This window comes from Lepidochelys kempii, chromosome 2 (assembly GCF_965140285.1).
Source record: "Lepidochelys kempii isolate rLepKem1 chromosome 2, rLepKem1.hap1, whole genome shotgun sequence".
NCBI classification, from domain to species: Eukaryota; Metazoa; Chordata; order Testudines; family Cheloniidae; genus Lepidochelys; species Lepidochelys kempii.
Genome location: NC_136381.1, coordinates 62331334 through 62355037, shown reverse-complemented (window position 1 = coordinate 62355037; position 23704 = coordinate 62331334). Strand labels below are relative to the sequence as shown.

Genomic DNA, 23704 nt, shown 5'->3' with positions numbered 1-23704 from the left:
TGTGAGTGCCTCAGTTTCCCCTATGCATTTCTTAAGGATCTAGGTGGTGGGATAAGGATGTGTGATTGTTGTAGAGGGCCAGTGTGATGCTGTCTGCATAGAGAATGGCTGATACCCTGTCTCCTGGCAACTGATGGCCTGGGCCCCTCCCCTGCAAGATGCCAACTGAAGGTGTTGGAGAACAAAGAGATCAGGTGGCCTCCTTGTCCAGAACAGAGACAAAGGCCAGAAGAGGGGCTGGAGGGAGTGTCAGTTTGGAGCTGGCTGGGGATACTAAACTGCTCAAGATAGTTAAGACCAAAGCAGAAGAACTTCAAAAAGATCTCACAAAACTAAGTGATTGGGCAACAAAATGGCAAATAAAATGTAATGTGGATAAATGTAAAGTAATGCACATTGGAAAAAATAACCCCAACTATACATACAATATGATGGGGGCTAATTTAGCCACAACTAATGAGGAAAAAGATCTTGGAGTCATAGAATCATAGAATATCAGGGCTGGAAGGGACCTCAGGAGGTCATCTAGTCCAACCCCCTGCTCAAATCAGGACCAATCCCCAACTAAATCATCCCAGCCAGGGCTTTGCCAAGCCTGACCTTAAAAATATCTAAGGAAGGAGATTCCACCACCTCCCTAATAATAATAGTCATCGTGGATCTGAAGACATCCACGCAGTGTGCAGCAGCAGTCAAAAAAGAAAACGGGATGTTAGGAATCATTAAAAAAGGGACAGAGAATAAGATGGAGAATATCTTATTGCCTTTATATAAATCCATGGTATGCCCACATCTTGAATACTTCATACAGATGTGGTCTCCTCATCTCAAAAAAAGATATACTGGCATTAGAAAAGGTCCAGAAAAGGGACAACTAAAATGATTAGGGGTTTGGATCAGGTCCCATTGGAGGAGAGATTAAAGAGGCTAGGATTTTTCAGCTTGGAAAAGAGGAGACTAAGGGGGGATATGATAGAGGTATATAAAATCATGAGTGGTGTGGAGAAAGTGAATAAAGAAAAGTTATTTACTTGTTCCCATAATATAAGAACTAGGGGCCACCAAATGAAATTAATGGACAGCAGGTTTAAAACAAATAAAAGGAAATTCTTCACACAATGCACAGCCAACCTGTGGAACTCCTTGCCTGAGGAGGTTGAGAAGGCTAGGACTATAACAGGGTTTAAAAGAGAACTCGATAAATTCATGGAGATTAAGTCCATTAATGGCTACTAGCCAGGATGGATAAGGAATGGTGTCCCTAGCCTCTGTTTGTCAGAGGGTGGTGATGAATGGCAGGAGGATCACTTGATCATTACCTCACTCTGGGGCACTGGCATTGGCCACTGTCGGTAGACAGGATACTGGGCTGGATGGACCTTTGGTCTGACCCAGTATGGCCATTCTTATGAAACAGGGAGAGGCCCAGAACTTGGGTCTGGGCTCCCCACCCCGCAAGATGGACCTGACTGAGAGGTCCTGTTTTCTGTACCTACAAGCTCTGTTTTAGACTGTGTTCCTTCTGTTTTACCGGCTGGCTGAGAGTCACATCTGACTGCAGAGTTGGGGTGCAGGGCCCTCTAGGTTCCCCAGGAGGCACCCACACAGTATTCAGAGAAAACATTAAAACATTCCCACTTCGTCACAACAGGTACAACAAAATATAATATATTGAAGCAGGCAAGTGCTGCTTCTGACTTTCCACTTTTAATTGACCCTTGTAATCTTGTAGCGCTGGCACGTTGTAGCTTCTTTTTATCCCAGCACCCCCACCTCTTACCACACACCCTCTCCTGCCCCCAAACTCCCTCCCAGAGCCTGCACCCCTCCACCCATCCTGGACCCCCACCCTGTGCCGGAGCCCGCAGCCAGCACCCAAACTCCATCCCAGAGCCTGTACCCTCACCCCCTTCCCACACACCCCCTCCTGCACCCAAACTCCCTCCCAGAGCCTGCACTAAGCCCTCCGCACTCCCTCCCAGAGCCTGCACCCAAACTCTGTCCCAGGGCCTGCACCCCTCACCCCCTCCTGCACCCCAACCCTCTGCCCTAATCCTGAGCCTCTCCAACACCTCAAACCCTTCATCCCCAGCCCCAGAAAGAGCCCTCACCCCCTGGCACCCTAACCCTCTGCCCCAGCCTTGAGCCCCCTCCTGCATCATGAACCCCACCCCACAGCCCTCACCCCAACCCTCTGCCCTAGCCCTGTGTCCCCTCCCAAACCCCTCATCCTCAGCCCCACCCTACAGCCCTCACCCCTGCATCCCCTCATCCCCAAACTCCGTCCCAGAGCCTGCACCCCTCACCCCCTCCTGCACCCCCACCCCCTGCCCCAGCCCAGAACCTGCACCCAGCACTCAAACTCCATCCCAGAGCCTGCACCCCAGACCCCCTCCCCCACCCAAACTTCCTCCCAGAGCCCAACCTCTCACCCCTTTTGCACCCAAACTCCCTCCCAGAACCTGCACGCTTCCTGCACCCCAATCCCCTGCCCCAGCCCAGAGCCTGCATCCCAGACCTCCTTCCCCCACCCAAACTCCCTCCCAGAGCCTTAGGCAGGTGGTGGATGGAGTTTGGGTGTGCAGGTTCTGGGCACCACCAAAATTTCTACAAACCTGCCACCCCTGTGCTCAGGGGATGCTGTATACACAGTCTGATCTGCACTAGGAGCTGTGAGACAGTTGAGCACCCTCAGCAAGGGAAGAATCTTCTGAGATTTTATCTTCAGTTTTAGCAACTTATTGACTAAGCATGCACACTTTGATTTTTCAAAGGCTTATAACTTGGCCAAATTTGGGTAGATTTTCAGGGGGATGGTACAAGGCACATTCCTGACCCAAAGGCCACCTCCCTGCCAAATTTCAAGTGGCTACTCCAAAACATGGGGGCACTAAAATAAGGACTCAAGAATTTAACATTGGTTTCGCTGAGGTGTTTTTCTTTAGCCTTGTTCTCAGAAACAGCTGAACCATTTTGGCTGAAATCTTCCCAAAAGTTCAGCCTGAGGCAGAAACCCTGCATGGAATATTTCTGCCAACACAGTTAGATTTTGACAAAGGTATAAGAAATTGAATAGAATGTCTTATAATGGGAAGTGTTGGGCAACCTTAATAGGCCACGCTACCGCCCTGCCTATAATATTGACCAAACCTTGATGTTTCCTTTAATTTCCAGATATGTAAGTAGTTACTTATTTTTAAAACTTCCTATTCAAAAAGAGTCCACACAAAAACTTACATAGAGGACAACTTTCTAATCAACCTTTATAGAACAAGTTACAATATTTTTAAACTACTCTAAATGCAACCACCATAGTTTCTCTTCCACTTGGATATAATTTTTTATAAACTCCAATTGAAACCAGGTCCTTATAACAACTCCTCACAGGCACAAGATCATGACTTTCAGTCTATTTAACCCCAAGCAGAGTCTGTTATATGCAATTATATTTTCATTACTATAAGTCACTGTTGCTTCCATTTAAGAAATATTAAGAAATTAAAAGCTTCATTATTTTTACCATTCTTGAATTGTGCTAAGACACTTCACAGTATAGATAAACGACAAAAGTGTTATGGGAAGCACAAATAGTAAACAGTAACAAAAGTATGGCTTGCCTTAGGACAGGAGCAAAAGATTCTGTCTCCAAGTATTAATCTAAACTTATCCTTATCCTGGCCAAAGCAACATCTGGGGCTGACATTCTTTCAAAGCTTGGTTCAGGCGAAGCACGGTAGCCTATGGTAAGAGAAATATCACTGCTGTTTCAATGGCTGCAAGAGCAAGCAATGGTTACCACTGACCACAGATGGATGCACAAGTTATCTGCTGCAGTAGGGTTCAAACATGTTTGCATGTTTGGCATCAAGCACCTTTATCCTCTTCACAGAATAATACTAAAAAGGAGAAAATAGTGCAATTCCTTCTGTCACTAACCCTAAAAGTCAAAAAATAACTAGGAAAAGAATGTCATGGCAGAAGTGCGACATCTAGAACCTGGACATGACAACCATGACATCAAGAAAACTTACAGTTTTGGAAAAACTTCTGGCCCAACACATCTTCAGTCCTAATTATGCTGAATATAATATATTATTTTTGGCACACAAATTCCTCACATTTCAAAGACTGAATCATATGCCAGTGTAATTTAGAAACAAACTGAGAAGGGCCCCCACGTCAATCAACTGCTATGTTACTAAAGAACCATTAAAAAAATCAAATTAGATGCTGCATTAATACAAAAATGACAATGTATTATTTCAGGTGAGTATTTCACTTTTACATTTATTTTTGGCTACAGAAGTCTAAAGCCCTAATATAAGTATTTAATTTAATTTCAGTCACACAATACAAATAATATACTTGACTAATTAAAGGAAACAATGGTTGAACATTTTAAGCCTCAAATTTAATCTGTTTTGTTTCCAACACATCTGGAAAGTCTCTCCTTCAGAGCAGACTGTTTATACACAATATCCTCTCCAGCACTCATGTCTTTTTAAAAATTACTATAACCGGTGAAAGTTTAAAAAGAAACAAACTCCAAAAGTTAAAAACTTCCAGTGTGGGATATCCACCAAGGTGGTAACAATGAGCCTAACCATTAAACATGTGCCTTTGAAATGATGAAAGCATACATAAAATGAATTCCAGAGGCCATTTGTTTCTGAAGATAATGTTTTTTCAGAGTTTCAAGCTTTCATGGCTCTTCCCTGCTCCCTAGCCTAAGGGCCTGCCTACACTTCCCCACAGTTCAAATTATGAGGGTGTAAATAGCAGTGAACACTAAAATGCTGCTGTTTAACTTCCCTTTATGGATGCTCTGGGTACAAACTAAAAGGTTCCTACTTCATCTTAACATGGTCCTGTTTGAAGAGGACTACTTTAATACAAACTAGGAACTTTTTAGTCCACACCTGCAGCATCCACATAGAGGAGATACAGCACAGCACTTGGTGCACAATGAAATTCAGACCCCGGTAGTATGGACTGCGAGGCAGTGCAGACATGCCTTAAGTTACATGTACTTCTCCAAACAGACCAAATCTTTCTTCATTACACCTACCTCACCAAACCAATTGGACTTATTTCTGTCTTCAACTCCCTACCCCAAGCAGACCAATAAGGCTTTAGAACCCTTAGCTTTTTCTAAATCTGTTTAAATAGTTTGGTCCTATCCATGTAACATGCCGAAGTTTTAACAGTTACAGTTCAGCACTCCACTTGAGCCCAAGTGTGGCCAGGGCCTCAGCCAATAGTCTCGCCACACAGGGCAGTCAGTTGACTGTCCTAAGTAAATCAAGTGTGCAGTGAATTCTCAAGAGCCTTTACTACTAAAACCCTGGAACATGTTACATCTGAGCACACTAGCCAGAAAGGCCCAGCAGAAAGCCTGGAAACTTGCTAAAACCTGAAACTGTAATTATTGTGGGAATGTAGCACCACTATTGTTAAGTTTGGAATGAGTTTCCTGTTTAATAGCTAAATTTTTCAAGGGCTCTAAAATCCACGTTTACTCAGATTGTCTCGAAAAACTGCTACGGTTTGTCAGGACCTGAGGGCCAGTTTAGTGGTACAGGTTTGGAGTCATCTGGTCAAGGCTTTACAAGACATTGACAGATCCTTTTTCTGACGGGAACACTAAGATTTCCTGGGTCTTACAACTTTTCTGGAGCAACCTAGGCTATCATACTGATCTGCCCCAAATGACATCCATCATGACGGCACTCTGCTAAAGTCCAGCACCTACTGCCACTTCAGAGAAACAATGTTTAAGCTACTCAAGTTCGTTTTAAAAACTGGATCATGCTTGGGCAATGCACAACAGACAGTGATTCATGCTGCAGGACTGTTCTTCACATACTCTGTCCCTGCAGTGCTCCATATCATCTGAAAGGGAAGAGTACTGTGTCATCTGTCAGGGGCAAGTTGGAGTGTTGCTCAATGAGAGCAAAGTTAAGGTTGCAATGCAGGGCTGATGTGTGTCATGATGCGTTTCCCAGCTTTCATAGGTTTACATTAGTTTTAGCTCAACTGTATTTTATCCTTCTGAGATGTTTAAATATAGTGCCACTTGACATTCTGGAATTAACTCTGCTAAAAAGTGTTTTTGGCAGAATATTTCCCTTGTTTTGACTAAGCGAGCTGGTATGATTAAGAGGCACCTGTTGGTGGGGTACAAGGGATCTTCCTGGCCACATTTTGCTGCCACTCACACACAAACTCTGTGGCCCTCCCTACCCCAGCAGAAAAAGTCAGATATTTGTCTGGCACTAAGGTGGTAAGTACGCCTTTATTTACTGCCTGCTTAGAAATGCCATGAGACACAGAGTTTGTAGGTCACAGTGTGCAGGACAGAGCAGGGTTGCTTCAAGGAGAGCAAGATCCAAGCTATTGGCTCTCAGTAGTGACAGGGGTTGCCTGTTATGCCTTGTTGAAACTGACTAGGTGAAAACAGCTATTAAGTCAAGTATCTCAGCTCTCCAAGGCTCAAAGATGGGGCCATCTTTACATTAGACACTAAGATTTGGCTTTTTGGGAGGGTCTAGGAACTAACCTACAAGAGAGTTGTATTTAACTGAAGGTGCTCTTACGGGAAGTTTTTTCATTTAACATGCTGAAATGTGGTGTCCTCTGAAAAGTGATTTAAAATGGTGTTGTATTCCAGTTTTGTGTTTAATTTACACGTAAAAAGAAGTTAGGATTTTTTTTTTTTTTATTTTAAGAAAAATGGCAGCCCTCACCCTGCAATATGAACGTCAATCTAGGTTACTTCTTCCTCATACACTGTTTATTCTTCCTGCACAGAGGACAGAATGACTGATGTGTTATTTCGGTCTTTACACCAGTACCAGAAAGATTCTCTAAACTTAGTAAGACTTAAAGCAACCGGTACATAAACTAGAAGAGTTTAAGACTGACTATGTCAGAAGTAATTTAACTTTGTTTAAACTAATGTTCCAGATTCAGTTACTAGCCAATTGCAGTACAGGCTTTTAGATAAATCACTATCTGAATTGTCCACACACACAGGTACCTCTAACATTTTTGTTCAACACTAATGATGTGTTTTGTACTTGACAAGAGGATTGTGGTCAAATATTTTCTGTACATTTTGCAGCGTAAACACAGGACATGTTAGGAAGCCATGGAGATGCAACACGGGTATTTGGTTTTATTTTAACCCTGTCAAATTAGCTTCTTGTGAGTAGCACAGAAGAGGCTTAAATAGAGATTTAAGTAAGAGAAGGTGTGGTTGCTTGGTGAACACACAGTATTTAGCTTTTGCAAATGAAAAGCAAAGATGGGGGAAAACCTGCAGGTATTAAACTGAAACCACCTCTAGTGCATCCTGGCTGAAACTAAAAATATAACATTAGGTTTCAACAAAAGAAGCATTTCTCCTTACCACCTAATTTTTTTTTTTAAAAGGGACACCAACTTGAAATTATATTTTTTTTCTAAAGGTTTTTGCATACTTCTTACAAGTAGTAAATATGGTTAACTTAAAATCAAAGTTCTCCTTTTCCAGTTTTATAATATGCATTTGACAGCATTTTGTGTACAGTCAGTTTCACTGTTTTACTGACTGTTTCACTTCCTGCCTTATGCATTAGCAAGAAAGACATAACCCTTAAGCAGGACTGTAGAAGGTGCTCATATGCATATTCTATGTACTCTGCAAGGTGATGTTATTTGGTAACCCAAACAGAGCTACTCCTGCTCTTTGTAGTTTCATGCTGGAGAATCACCTCTTGTCTGGACCCCTGCAACTGACTAAAGAGCACTGGGAGCCTAGATATTCTTATTCACTCCCCAGACACCTACTCAGGACAAGAAACCTGAGAAGGAGACTGGGGGAGACTCCTTCAATCGCTGGACCTTGAAATGGTGCCCCAAAAACTTTTAGCAGAGGCTGGAAGAAACAACCCACGCAGCCATCTTCAGGAACTAAGGGCAAAGTAGGGATTAGAAAAACCAGGTGAACCTAGGAAGGAAGGAATGGAGAAGCCCCACCCATCCCAAAGATCCAAGAATGATCAAGAATAGCTTGCTCTTTTAGAGAGAGGTCATCTCCCACACACAGGTCTGAGTCTTCAATTAGGGGAACACTATCCTCACAAGAGAGGTGGAGATATTGAAGGAATAGAAGAGACACCTAATTAGCTTTCTTTAGACAGAGTTGGAAAAAGAAGTGGAATCAAAACAGATTCATCGGGGGTTTCCCCATTTCAGTTCACAGGGGCAGGGAGTAGAAAAGTAGCCAAGCTAAGATCCCTTATTCTTGTCTCCCTCTACAGAAAGCAGGAGCCAAGAGCAGCAGGGCCATCCTTCTCCTCCAGTTTCGTCCTTAACATGCATATCCAGTAGAAGCATCTGAGCTCCTGACACCTCTCCTGTGTATGTGACATCCTATTTTTGTGGGTAATTTACACAGCAACTGGAGAGAAAGACAAACCTGGTTTGAAATTTAAAAACAAATTCCAAGAAGGGTTGGGGGGCAAGACAACTAATTTCACGTTGAGTGTCCCCTTAACTGAAAACTGATTTGCAAGATAAGCCATTTGTACACTCAGATCACATACATGTAGCTTTGGTGAAACATGCAAAAATAATATGTCTCCTTGTGTTCAATTATATTCTAAGTGACAGTCCCAAGTCTCAGACAAATGAGCGACTAAAAAGTAGCAAGCACTAAAAAAACCCACTGTCCATTCCAGAAGAATGTGTGTAAGTGGATATAAAATATTAAACCAAGTAGTAGAGATGGAAGGTTGCAAGAGACTTTACGAGCATGCAGCATAAACTGTTCAACTATATCCAAAAGCAGCTTGTTATGAAAAAGAGCAAATCAATTTTGTAATTATTCATGAAAGACGTGTGTGGACCTCCAAGCAGACGTCTGGAAAACATAAAAGGGGTCTTGTCACTCTCGAACCACAAAATAACTTCATCCTTGGCAAAGCCTACAATTATGCCTTCAGTATCTTGATTAAATGCCCTGTGATCTTATAGAAACCCTCTTTAAGTGGATTGTCAATTTTCCGAGTCCTTTCCAAGATTCCCCTACATAGACAGATTCACCATAAAAGCACTTCATCTCTTCTAATCCGTCGACGAAGTCAAGACTCTATCCTGAAATAAGTTCTGTGTATGAATGAGGATGCACAAGTCCAGAGTCAGATCAGCACCTGCGGAACTTTTTAATCACAGCAAAAAACCTGGAGTAAAAACTGGTCTTCTGATGACACGAGAGTGATTGCTCCACCAGACAGATCTGTTTTACTGTCGAGAAATTCACCTGACTGAATGCCAAATGGGGTACAAGCCCAACAAAATGAAAATACACACACAAAAAAGTGTAATATACCTTTTACAGACACAGAATACAGTAAAATCCAAGCATATGTAATTTCCCCATCCACAACCCTGGGAAGAGAGAATTGTTGTTTTTCCAACATTTTTAAACAGTAACTCTTTCCATGCTTCTCATAACTTGAGAAACTTTCAGAAATTTTCCTTACAGATTAGAGATGAGTTATATCAGAGCAGTCCCATATTTCAAGGCAACTGAATGAAAATAATACATACAGTGCACAACCAATGAAGCTTATTATTAACCAGTGAAGTTATTATGATTTTGTGATATTAGATGTTGGGAAATAAATCAAATTAATTTCAAAATCTATTCCAGGAAGCTCAAATATTTAAGATACGACTATTTTTAAACTTTATCCTCCATTGTCTATTTTTGTGGAGGAAATTTAAGTATATGCTGCCTCACCCTATATTTATAAAGTAATTTGTAACTAAAGAGTTTTCCTTCCCACATTTTTTCTATTAATAGATTAAGTTAGAAAAAGGGGCAACCAAATTAATTTGCTCCAGAAATACCGCAGACTCGATTTTAAGATAAGTTAGGCTCACTAGAAACATAAACCTGAAATTTTCACTTAGTTACCACTAAATTAATAAGAGAATGGCCTCTTGTGTTCCTTAATTTGAATACCCTCCAGTAACGTTTAAGAACTACAGAACAAAAGATGTATGTATTCTAAAAGCTGTAATTATGATGCTTCACCTATTGTATTTGAAAGAAAAGAACAAGGATGCAAACGTAATTTTTAATTTGCATTGACACACATGGCATTTTGTACTCAAATCATGCAAATTATAATTAATGCAATTGTAACAGGGTTGGCACCCACCTCTCGTGAGCTCCCCCTCTGATTGGGTGCATCTGCAGTCTTTAAACCTATCCAGCTCTGGTATGGGGCTGTATCCCCAGGACTTCTTCCCTGGAGGCACTATCATCCTATGACCTTCCCCAGGCTCCGTCCCTACTAGTCCCCACAACCATCCAGGAACTCCTTCATTGCTCCCCCCCTCCCTGCTAGCAAACTCTCTCTTTGGCTTAGTCATATCAGCCAGCCAGGAACACATCTTGCTCCCCCGGCCCCTGCAAGAAGACTGTCTTTGGCTCAGTCCTAGCAGCCAGCCAGGAGCCTCTCACTCCCCTGGTCCCTGCCAGCAGACTTAGCTGTCCATAGTCCCGCTGCTCTTCCACCCAGGCACGCAATCCTTCCTTCTCCAGCTCTAAGCAGCAACCAACCACTGCTCTGGTCTGTAGCTCCTTTTTATAGGGCCCTCCTGGCCTGATTGGCCGTAACGGCAGCCCCTCTGATTGGCTGGTTCCTCACAATCACTCTAGGCTGCTTAGAGAACCTCTCCACTGCTCCTTTCCTGAGATGGGTGTGGCAGAACCATCCTGCCTCCAGGAGGGGGCCTTTGGGCCTAGTCCACCTCACCGCAGCTATGCATTATATAATGGTTAAATAATTTTTGAAGAAAACGTGTACACTTTATATAAACTTGGGAAATATGAGATTAAAAGTCTCTCTCTTCGAACTGAAATTTTTTAAGTATATTGTCAGTATATACAAAAAGAAAAGGAGTACTTGTGGCACCTTAGAGACTAACCAATTTATTTGAGCATGAGCTTTCGTGAGCTACAGCTCACTTCATCAGATGCATGCCGTGGAAACTGCAGCAGACTTTATATATACACAGAGAATATGAAAAAATGAAAAAAATATATATTCTCTGTGTATATATAAAGTCTGCTGCAGTTTCCACGGCATGCATCCGATGAAGTGAGCTGTAGCTCACGAAAGCTCATGCTCAAATAAATTGGTTAGTCTCTAAGGTGCCACAAGTACTCCTTTTCTTTTTGCGAATACAGACTAACACGGCTGTTACTCTGAAACCTGTCAGTATATAGTCTCTCAGGACATGTCTGCACACTGCATCAGAGTCAAACTTTCTGGAGCTCTAGTAAGGAGATGTTCTAGGCACCGCATTGTTTATGAATTCCACGTAACAACTATCAATAGAATTTGAACCTTTATACTTGATTTTCTTGATTACCCTAGACGTTCGTATCAGAGAATACACATGCAAATAATGTAGGTCTCTGTTCAGTCAGAAGGAAGCTGTCACCCTCTGAAGCAAGACTGCAGAGGTGTTTTTTCTCCACATTACAGAATACCAAGTATCCTGTCTTCCAAAGAGTGACAGTGTCCATAACCATGTTTCCCTTGCCTGGATGGGTGTAATATCATAGATGTGATAAGATGGCAAACACCATTTCAAAGAAGCATCAACACAGAAGACTGGACAAGAGTCCCACTCAGGTAATTTACAGTACAACAGCAATACCTTCCCTTCAATGTGTGGAAGGAATTGACAAAATCCAACACATCTTGTGTAATCTGGTCTCTGTAATTGTTCAAATGCTTTGAACTGTCAGCCAGTTCAATATATCATCCACCCTTTCTTGGAGATAATCACAAAGACTACAGAAAGGACTAGCAATTTGAAGTAGACCCCCTCAGTGTTTGTCCACCACATTAAGCTCTGCAGGTCATCTTGAGAAACACACCATAGTGTCTAAGTTGTGAAAGGCAGAAAGTCTTTGATTACAAATGATGCCTCATTCTCAACCTATCATAGAATCATAGAATATCAGGGTTGGAAGGGACCTCAGGAGATCATCTAGTCCAACCCCCTGCTCAAAGCAGGACCGATCCCCGACTAAATCATCCCAGCCACCGCTTTGTCAAGCCTGACCTTAAAAACTTCTAGGGAAGGAGATTCCACCACCTCCCTAGGTAACGTATTCCAGTGTTTCACCACCCTCCTAGTGAAAAAGTTTTCCTAATATCCAACCTAAATCTCCCCCTGCAACTTGAGACCATTACTCCTTGTTCTGTCATTTGCTACCACTGAGAACAGTCTAGAGCCATCCTCTCTAGAACCCCCTTTCAGGTAGCTGAAAGCAGCTATCAAATCCCCCCTCATTTTTCTCTTCTGAAGACTAAACATCCCCAGTTCCCTCAGCCCTCTCCTCATAACTCATGTGTTCCAGTCCCCTAATCATTTTTGTTGCCCTCTGCTGGACTCTTTCCAATTTTTCCACATCCTTCTTATAGTGTGGGGCCCAAAACTGGACACAGTACTCCAGATGAGGCCTCACCAATGTCGAATAGAGGGGAACGATCACATCCCTCCATCTGCTGGCAATGCCCCTACTTACACAGCCCAAAATGCCATTGGCCTTCTTGACAACAGGGGCACACTGTTGATTCATATCCAACTTCTCATCCACTGTAACCCCTAGGTCCTTTTCTGCAGAACTGCTGCCGAGCCATTCGGTCCCTAGTCTGTAGCTGTGCATTGGATTCTTCCAACCTAAGTGCAGGACTCTGCACTTGTCCTTGTTGAACCTCATCAGATTTCTTTTGGCCCAATCCTCCAATTTGTCTAAGTCCCTCTGTATCCTATCCCTACCCTCCAGTGTATCTACCACTCCTCCCAGTTTAGTGTCATCTGCAAACTTGCTGAGAGTGCAATCCACACCATCCTCCAGATCATTTATGAAGATATTGAACAAAATGGGATAATCAAATGGGATTATGAGGATTCACTATGTCCAGTAGCCATAAAGAACATCTGAGCTAGGTCTTAAGGGTGTTGTGTTGACTGAACAGTTCTTGAAATCTTTCTGGAGTCAACTTCACGTTTGCTATCATTTAATCTGTAGTTGAATCAATAAACTATCTTCTGATTATGAAAAAGGTAAATTTCTCTTAGTTTATCCTTTGGTCTAAGGAGTCAAATAGGGTGTAAGTTTTTGCAAGACAGATTGCACGCTCTGTGATATCTAAATCTTCATCAGCCAATCTTTGAGATAAGGGAATGTGAGTACTTTGTCTTCTGAAATAAAATGTCATCATAGTCAGGCTTTTGGGAGACGAGCCACATGTGAGTATTTTGTGCAGAGAATGATCCGCTGACGAAGAAATGAAGACACTACCACCTGTGAGTTGGGCTGGTGGCTGTTATGGAATGAGATATTTGAGGCAAACAGCCACAGATCAAATTTCATATATACAGAAATACTATGGAGGCTAGGGAAACTTAAGTCCTCAACAAATTTAGGAACAAGCTCAAGACAGAAGGAGATAGAGACCTTACATCTTCTCTAATACAAAAACATGAGAGAACTTCCTCATGCTGTGTGTGTGTGAGAGAGAGAGAGACACTGAGTGTGTGACAGAGTCAGCGTGTGTGTGTGTGTGTGACAGACACACATACACACAAAGTGTGTGCTGACTGCTGGGAACATTTCTGAAAGACGCCCTACGCTGTCTCTTTAAGACACTCACTGAAAGCTCTCCTGCTCTGTCCTGAGCCCTTCTGTCTCGTCTCCCCTGCTCTGCGGAGATGGGGCACATGGGGGGATGAGTGGGGAGAGAGACAGACGCTACAGCTAGGGAAATCTCAGAAACAGTGCACTGTCTCTTTAAGAAAGTCACTCACCCTTCCCCACAGATATGCCAGATATACTAAATATTTGTCTGCCCCTTCATGCATCAGCCACTATTCCAGAGGACATGATTCCATGCTGATGACTCTTGCTGAAAAAATAATGCATTAATTAAATTTGTGACTGAACTACTTGGGGGGAGAATTGTATGTCTCCTGCTCTGTTTTACGCACATTCTGCCATATATTTCCTTTTATATTGTTCATTTAAAGAAAAATTTCACTGCAGATCTGATAAAACACAAAAAAGATACCAATGTGAGATTTCTAAAGATACCTGCAGCACTCAACCCAAGGTTTAAGAATCTGAAATGCCTTCCAAAATCTGAGAGTGACAAGGTGTGGAGCATGCTTTCAGAAGTCTTAAAACAGCAACACTTCAGTGCGGAAGCTATAGAACCCAAACCAACAAAAAAGAAATTCAACCTTCTGCGGTGGCATCTGACTCAGATGACGAAAATGAACATGCGTCAGGCTGTACTACTTCGGATTATTATTGAGCAGAACCCACTAGCAGCATGGACACATGTCCTACAGAATGGTGGCTGAAGCATGAAAGGACATATGAATCTTTAGCGCATCTGGCACATAAATATCTTGCAACACAGGCTACTACAATGCCATGCGAATACCTGTTCTCACTTTCAGGTGACACTGTAAACAAGAAGCAGGCAGCATTATCTCCTGCAAATGTAAACAAACTTGTTTGTCTGAGCGATTGGCTGAACAAGTAGGAGGACTGCGTGGACTTGTAGGCTCTAAAGTTTTATATTGTTTTATTTCTGAATGCAGTTTTTTTGTTTATAATTCTACATTTGTAAGTTCAACTTTCACCATAAAGAGATTGCACTACAGTACCTGTATTAGGGAATTAAAACTTACTATTTGTTTTTTACAGTGCAAATATTTGTAATAAAAATAAATATAAAGTTAGTACTTTGTATTCTTACTGTGTTGTAATTAAATCAATATATTTGAAAATGTAGCAAATATACAAAAATATTTAAATAAATGGTATTCTGTTATTGTTTAACAGCTCGATTAATCGCAATTAATTTTTTTTATCACTTGACAGCCCTAATTTTTAGCACAAACTGTTTTCTTTGAAGTGTGGCAAAAACAAAATTGGTAAGCATACTGCACAAACAAAAGAACTGTAGATTTAACTAGTTAACATGGAATTCTGTGTTCTTGTTTTTTACTTATTTAACTGTAAACTATTAATTTTAGAGAGGTGAGCTCTTTGGTATTTGAAGAATAAATATGCTTAAGTAAGTCACCTAGTATGCAATATGTTTCACTTCATAGGCATATCATGTATTTCAGTTAGTTATTCAGATTTACAACAACCCAGCCTTCAGTGCTTCAGTTTAATTTGAGAAAGAAACAAGGATCCAAAGCATTAGTAGATTAACTGTGCTCTGGTCAATAAAATGTGAGTTTCTGCATTTTTAAATAAAGAACTTGAGAAGTCTTTCTGATAGTCTTAAGACCAAGAATACTGAGATGACCTGAATTCATCCCGAGACCTTTATTTGCTCCAACGTATTAGTATAGGAATTATGGAGATCCAGGCCAATATGGTGTTAAAGTATGGTGTGGAGATTAGTGTGATCTTTACTCCCATCCTTTCAGATTGTTGAATGCAATGCAGTGTCCAAGAAAGCTACCTCAAATAATAATATATCTAGGAGTGCTGTAGAAGTAATATTCAGTAAGGTAAACATCTTCCCTGAAAGATTTGTCCCAGGTTCTTATTGTGGCAAGAGAGCACTCGCCCCCCAGGACGATTTGTGAAGTATCTGTATTAATCTGGATCTGTATTATTAATTCTGGCTGATACAGCAATTTCATGGTAACTTCACAGTATCATGGAAAACCTTTGTATGTATGAGCTAGGGAGGGGGAAAGGATGTTTGTGTTCTTGATGATCTGTATGTTTGTGCTCTATCTGTCTGTTAAGCATAAAAGAACAATGGTGTTGGAATCTGTGCTATGCTTCTGTGTATTATATTCTTTACTTCTCGGGGAGTACGTAAAATTTTGCAGAAATTTTATTTGCCAAGGTAACAATATAATCAAGCCAGTTTCAATTATTTTGGTAATTTATTTAAAAAATACTGTCAGCAAGTATGTCTGTAACAATACAGACAACAAAAAAAGATTCAGGAGATTTTTTTGACAAATAGATTCCTTACTAAGCATATTAAAACAGAGCTCTGAGTAATAATGCATTTAAACTACAATACAGAAACGTATTTCCCACACCCCTCAGAAGCAGTGCAAAAGCTTGGGGGAGTCGGGTAATGGAGGAGCTGAGGAAGAAGGAAGTAAATGCTGGGAGGGAGACTGGAAGTGAACATGGAGGGTTGTTGGGTGTGGGTGGGAGAAGTATGGAAGAGGGGGTGTGGGTGGATGAAGGGGATAGTTAGGGAGCCTCCCCCTGCAGACCCTGCTAACCCCTAGCCTCTCCCAGTCAGGCACTTCTGTCCCATCCCCATGTGTCCCTGCACCCTCACTCAGCCGCCACCCCCCAATCCCCATGTGGCCCTGAACCCACACTTCCATTCAGCCCCTGGCTCAATACTGTCACCCCACTAGCTCCTGGGTGGCTGCCCCTACTCCCACCACTAGCCTTTCTGAACCCCAGTCTATGTGATCCCCAGCAGCCCCGCATATTCTGCACTGTCCATCCCCCACATATCCCATGTGGCTGTACCTGGACTCACGGGCAGGGTGCCCACTCCCTATCTGTGGCTGACTGCTCTGGCCCATAAGCTGATTGTCCTCTGTTCTGATGCCACAGCAGCCCCTGGGTGGGTGAAAGGTATAACTGCAGCACCTCTCCAGCAGAATCCATTTTCTGTGGTGGCGGGGGGGTGAGACTCTTTGGGGCACATGAATTCTGCATGTGTGAATTTCCCCCAGGAGTAGTTCTTCACAACTGTCACGTGTCTCCCGAAAAAGTTTAACTGTAATCCAGAAGATCTCATCTGAGATTCTAGGATAGGGCACGTTTAGATTACTGAGGTATCTTGGGGAAGTCAGCACTGGTCCTTGGGGCCTAAATTAGGTGAGTTGAGGGACTCAGTTTCTGTGAAGGGCTAGCAAACAGAGTCAGTGCTCTAAGAAGCATGCCAGAGAGGCCAAGGGAGGAAACACGGCTGCAATGTTGAAGATTCGGGGAATCTTAAAAACACCTGCTGATCCAGATGCTTCAATTCCTCTCACAGCGGTCTGAGTGGTCACAATGGAGTGCTTGACTAGGATTCACCACACCCAAACTGCAGACTCATTTTTGCTAATTTTTTTTTTAAATTCACTCTGAGACCAGATCTGGAAAATTTCAATCTGAAAGGTGAGTTTGAAATATGTCCAGTAATAAAAATGCTTAGGTTCTTTAGCCTAACTTAAGTGTGGTTCTTTGAGATGTTGCAGTCTTTGTGGATCCCACTACAGATAAACAGGCACCCTATGCATATGAGACTGGAGGGTTTTTGTTTATTTGGATAAACACATGTCCATTATGACTATGCATGTGCTCCGTGAATCTTCATGTTCCAATACAAGGGTATAAATGATGGGTTGTATGCAACAATTCAAAGCCAGGCTGGCTGAGACTCCAGAACGCAGGGATGGAGGGCAGGATGTGGGATCCACACAAACATCTTGAAGAAACACAGTTACTTTAGGGTAACTGATCTTTCTTCAAATGTGTGTCAGAATTGGGTCCCACTCTAGTGGACTGGCAAACAGGATTCTCCTTGGCTGAATGGTGGGAGTGTAGAGTTTCAGCTGTATCAGTCAAAAAAAATTAATGCAATGCTGTTTTTCCTGACATTGACATCTGACCTGGCTGCCATTATGTCAAGGACATATTTGACAAATGTCAGTGGGTTGCTCCAAATTGCAGATCTCAGATTGAAATGTTCCTGAAGCAGGTAGAAGATGCTGTCTACACCCTGATAGAGCATTTCTTGATGTTTGGAGGAAGACGTTCACCAGCCAGGTGATAGCAAGTGGAAACGCACCATGTTATTCACTTGGAGATTCACTGTAAAAGCCAAGATGGCTTGGCTTTTAGATGAGCAGGAAAATAGCCACAAAGAAGCAAGGGGACAGCTGGAAAGGCCTAGCCTTAATAAGGTATTAGAACAAAGCTCTAGGCTTGTCCAAAGTACAGTTTTTGCTCTTCCAGCATAGTGCATGACTTCGAGAAGACTGGCAAAATGATTAATTAAAATGGAAGTCCAAGACCATCTTCAGGCTGAACTTGGGATGTAGTCTCAACACCATCTTATCCCTTAGGTAGGATATGTAAGGCAGTCTTGGCACACACTGACTCTCCGTGCTGAGGTGATGGCAACCAGGAAGACTATCTTGATGACAAAAGGGTCTAATGAGCACTCCAACAGTGATTCAAAAGGAGTGATTCCACAAGTTTTAGGAGGAGGCTGTTGAGATCCCACTTGTGGGTCAGACCCCTAACCAGAAGATAACTATGAAGGAGGTTTTTTGAGGAATTTTCCATACCATCAGATAAGAGAAAAAATACCAGAGCATGACATGCCAATATTGCTGCCAGGTGGATCTTGAGAGAATTAAATACCAGTCCTGCCTGATTCAGGAGCAACATAGTGTCAAGGATCCTTGGTATTGGGACTACTACTGGGTCCATATTGCTTTGGGCTCCCCATCTTTTCCATTTCAGGGAGTAAGTCATCCTGATGGAAGGTTTTCTGCTGGTAGAACTTCCTGAACCTGTAAGGAGCACTCCATCAGTAATGCTCAACCAGCCAACATCCAGGCCTTCAAGTGTGATGACTATGGGGTCTGAGTGCAGTATCTGACCACAGTTCTGAGATCTTATGTCCAGGCAGATTGGGAGGTGTACAGGAGGCTAATTGGACATCTGCAATAGGTCCAAAAGTGTCTTAGCCATGAAGTGGTTATCACGATGACCACAGCCTTGTCCTGTCTGATTTTTGATACCCCAAGGATCAAAAGAACTGGTGGGAAGGCACATAGAAGTCCTTAAGACCACCAAAAAAAAAGACAAAAAATTGAACAAAAAAAACTGGTGGTGACCCCAGATTCATGCTCCCGTGAAGCAGATATTTGTGCATTTTGTGTCGTGCTTTGGAGTGAACATGTCTGTCACCATGCCTCCATGGGTCACAACTGAGAATACCAAATTCAGGACAAACTGCTAAGAAATAGGGCAGACACACCCCAAAACTAGTCATTATTCTCCCATAAGATATATCAAACCAGCTACAAAAAAAAAAAAAAAAATTGGTTTCACCACAATTGCTAACAAGAACTCAGGTAAGCAGTTTCCTTAGGTATTCCAGTCCTTGTATCACCACCAAAAACACTAGACTTACAGATGGGTGGTTCTTTAAAACCAAATTCATCAAATAAAAAGGTTCTTCTGATCCCAAAGGGCCAGCCACACACCCAGGTCAATATATAACTCAGATCTTGCCCAATAATCACACTGTTGCCAGTCCTTTAGTATCTAAAATCTAAAGGTTTATTTATAAAAAGAAAGGAGAGAGTTAAAATTGGTTAAAGAAATCAAATACATACAACAATTGCAAAGTTCTTGGTTCAGACTTGTAGTAGTGATGGAATAAACTGCTGGCTTGTTAAGTCTCTGGTTGCTTCTAGGTCTTCAGTCCCTTTGTTAGAATGCTCCCTCTGGTATAAGTTCATTATCCAGATATTTGAGCAGGAAAGAGGCAAATTGGAGATGTTTCCAGGGCCTTTTATAGCTTCTGCCACGCAAAGGGAAATCCATTGTTTCAAACAAAGCTCTCAGCACAGCTAGTGGAAAATTACAGGGAACAAGATGGTGTCTGGAGTCACATGGGTAAGTCACATGTCCATGCATGATTTTGCTTAGTCATAACAGAAGCCATTACCTATATTTCAGGTGGAACTTTCACAGGAAAGTCCATTCAGTGTAGATGGGCATCTTCCATTGTAAGTGTTCTTTTGATGGGCTACTTAACTTGAATAGTCCCTCCAAGATGTGCAGGCTAAATACCTTGTGGGCATTACCACTAGCAGCTTACCTGAAAGAAGGTTGTGTAAAAATCCTCCTAATGGGCCAGAGAGGATTCTGGGTGTAAGTGAAACTCAGGAGTTGGTGGTGGCTCAGCAGAGCAACGCTTCTGTGGAGCAAGATAAAGGTGAATTGTTGCTTAAAGAAGCTCCTAAGAGAAGAAACCTCATGGCAGTTTTTGCAAGCAATTTGCTGTAACTGAAGGGTGTGAAAGTGAATTGAGGTAGATAAAGATGATTTTCTGTCCGTAGAAGGCAACAGTTTATTTTATGAGAGATTTGTTTCAGTTCCTAACAGCCAGAATTTTTCTGTTGAAAATGGATCCACTGACTCAGCTTTAGAAAGACCCAGTATGGATAGCTTTAAAAAGGTTTTAGATGGAATGAATATTGTTAGGGAATTTGAACAGCCCTATAAGCTTGACCAGCTTGTTGGGGAGACAATGTTATTGGAACATAAATGTATTCTCTAAGTGAACAGTCTGTGTCTCAGGTTCAGGGGGTAGCTGAATCTGCCACGAGCATGGCAGAGTTCAAGGTTCTGGTCATCGATGGACGCGGCCACCTTTTGGGGCACCTGGCAGCCATGGTGGCCAAGCAGGTCCTGCTGGGGTGCAAGGTGGTGGTGGTGGTGTGATGCGACGGGATCAACATCTCTTGGAACTTCTACTGCAACAAACTGAAGTACCTGGCCTTTCTCCGCAAATGCATGAACACCAACCCGTCCTGCGGGCCCTACCACTTCCGCGCCCTCAGCCACATCTTCTTGCACACGGTCCGAGGGATGCTGCCCCACAAGACCAAGCAAGGCCAGGTCGCCCGGGAGAGACTGAAGGTCTTTGATGGGATTCCACCCCCATACGACAAGAGGAAATGGATGGTGGTACCCGCTGCTCTGAAAGTCGTACGCCTGAAGCCGACACGCAAGTTCACCTTCCTGCGGCACCTGGCCCATGATGTTGGCTGGAAGTACCAAGCCATCACCTCGACCCTCGAGGAGAAACACAAGGAGAAAGCCAAGCTGCATTACAACAAGAAGCAGCAGCTGATGAAACTGCAGAAGCAGGCGGAGAAGAACGTGGAAGGCCAGATCGCCAGATACACTGACGTGCTGAAGCAATACGGCATCTTGGTCTGAGCCTTGAACCTCAATAAAACCAGCCCCTCCACTTCAAAAAAGGACAGTTGTGCAATTAATCTCTCGAGAACACAGGGGATGGCAGGCATACTTCCATCTCTAGACACTTTGGATATGTCTTGTAGTCTTAGTGCACTTGACATCTGATTCCATATGGAAGCAGAGGTTGGTAATGGAAGGACAAAAAAACCTTGAGTCTAACATGCTAGTAAAAATGAATGTTATCTCTTTAAGACAGAGTCCAGCCTTGGAATTGGAAATGGTTAAGAATCTGAAAACTGGTAAACAAGCTAGTGTCTGTGTTGATGCAAATTACCTGACAGGGGAGAGAAAGACTTGCCCATAGCTGTCAGCAGGGAGGACGCACCTAACTAGCCAATGGATTCTGTTAAGCAAGTGAGCTCAGAATTTGACCCTACCGAACAGGAAGGAAGAGAAAAATTTTACCCTGCAAAATGGAAGCCACAGGTTAACCCTAAAATGCCAAAACCCCAATGGTATTGAGCCAAAGGCATGACAAAAAATGATTGTAAAGGTACACTTCTAATTGATTTTATGTTACTATTTATGCTCATGTTACCTCTTGTGACTAGTTTGTTGCGGATACCAAAAACTATAAAAATGTACAAGATGCATGATCTTTTGGAAAAACCCTTGAACATGTTGAGAGTGATACATAAGAACTCATTATGTGCTAAAAGCCTTTATGGTTATACTATTTCATTACATGACAACACACTTCATGTTAAAAGGCCTTGTGATACTAATGTTTTTCAGTTAGTGCCTGTAACTAGCCTTGGAGTACACAGGAGAAAAGACATTACACATCTAACGTGCTCTGTGGAAGGGGAAATTGAGGCACTAGTGGCACTAGTGGCTAAATGCTCAGAGACTTACACTCTAGAACAGGGGTTCTCAACCTTTTTCTTTCCAAGCCCTCTGCCCCCATGCTATAAAAACTCCATGGCCCACCTGTGCCACAACAACTGGTTTTCTGCATATAAAAGCCGGAGCCAGCATTAAGGAGTAGCAAGCAGGGCAACTGTCTGAGGCCCCATGCCACAGGGGCCCCCACAAAGCTAAGTTCGGTTTCAGCCTTGGGTGGCGGGGCTCAGGGCCCTGGACTTCAGCTCCATGTGGTTGGGCTTCAGCTTTCTTCTCTGGGCCCCAGCGAGTCTAACACTGGCCCTCCCTGACAGCCCCCCTCTGCTTTGGATCGTTATCGAGCAGAACCCATCATTAGCATGGATGCATGTCTTCTGGAATGGTGGCTGAAGCATGAAGAGACACATGAATCTTTAGCGCATCTGGCACGTAAATATCTTGTAATGCCAGCTACAACAGTGCCATGCAAAAGCCTGTTCTCACTTTCTTGTTTACGGTGTCACCTGAAGCAGACAGCATTATCTTCTGCAAATGTAAACAAACTTGTTTGTCTGAGTGATTGGCTGAACAAGAAGTAGGACTGAGTGGACTTGCAGGCTCTAAAGTTTTACATTGTTTTATTTTTTGAATGCAGAGGTTTTTTGTACATAATTCTACATTTGTAAGTTCAACTTTCATGATAAAGAGATTGCACTACAGTACTTGTATTAGGTGAATTGAAAAATACTATTTCTTTTGGTTTTTTACAGTGCAAATACTTGTAATCAAAAATAAATGTAAAGTGAGTACTATGCACTTTGTATTCTGTGTTGTAATTGAAATCAATACATTGGAAAGTGTAGAAAACATCCCAAAATATTTAAATAAATGGCCTAAGTCCCAGACATGTACACATTGTTGCATTAAATTTTAGGTCATTTGCCATTGACTGAAGAGATCTGAATCTGTCCTCAGGAGATTCGCCGCTCCAGGCCAATGGGGGCTGCGGAAAGCCCCGCCGCTTCCAGTAGCCCCCATTGGCCTGGAGCGGCGAACCACGGCCAGTGTGAGCGGCGATCGGCTGAACCTGCAGACGCGGCAGGTAAACAAACTGGCCCAGCCCGCCAGGGGACTTACCCTGGCGGGCTGCAAGCCAAAGGTTGCCAATCCCTGGTCTAGACGTAAGAAATATCACAGCCTGAGAACGTGTTATATTTTCAGTCCACAACACACGGTGGATGAGATCTCTGACAAGTTTTTTGCCAAAACAAAAAACAACCAAAACACACAACAACAAAAACAAGGAGTGGGTTGATGAGTTTACTGTAAGGTTATTCAACGTTAATAGCAAATAAAGAAGCAGAGAAAGGTTAAATGATATAATAGATATGAAAGTATGAAAAACTTAGGATATCACTAAACTAAAGCAAAAATAAAGGTGGAATTAAAATGTGGTGGAGGACTTATAGAAAAATACTGACACACAACAGACTTTGTGCACATGAAAAGCAAAAGAAGCCTTCAAAAAACTAAACAGCAAATGCACTGTTATCAGAAAAGAAGAAGCAATGTATTAGTTAAATATATACTGTTTACCACAGACCCAGACAGAATACCAATCTTACCCTGTGGATTCCTTTCAATACCATGATCCTGACCCTATTTAAATATAATTATTTATTTGATAAATGCAGAGTTGGAAAACATAATCCTAACTATACATATAAAATTATGGGGTCTAAA

At 42.5% G+C, this 23704-nt stretch overlaps 2 protein-coding genes across 3 annotated transcripts in view; one reads left to right on the top strand and one right to left on the bottom strand.

Moving 5' to 3' along the window:
- The window catches only part of PDE7A (phosphodiesterase 7A), a 139254-nt gene that overhangs the window by 93012 nt on the left and 22538 nt on the right, over window positions 1–23704 (bottom strand). The window lies entirely within an intron of this gene.
- Window positions 20483–21138, top strand: LOC140905897 (large ribosomal subunit protein uL13). Its single transcript, XM_073329396.1, is given in 1 exon segment — window positions 20483–21138. A coding segment is annotated over 1 exon segment (615 nt). The 3' UTR covers window positions 21098–21138.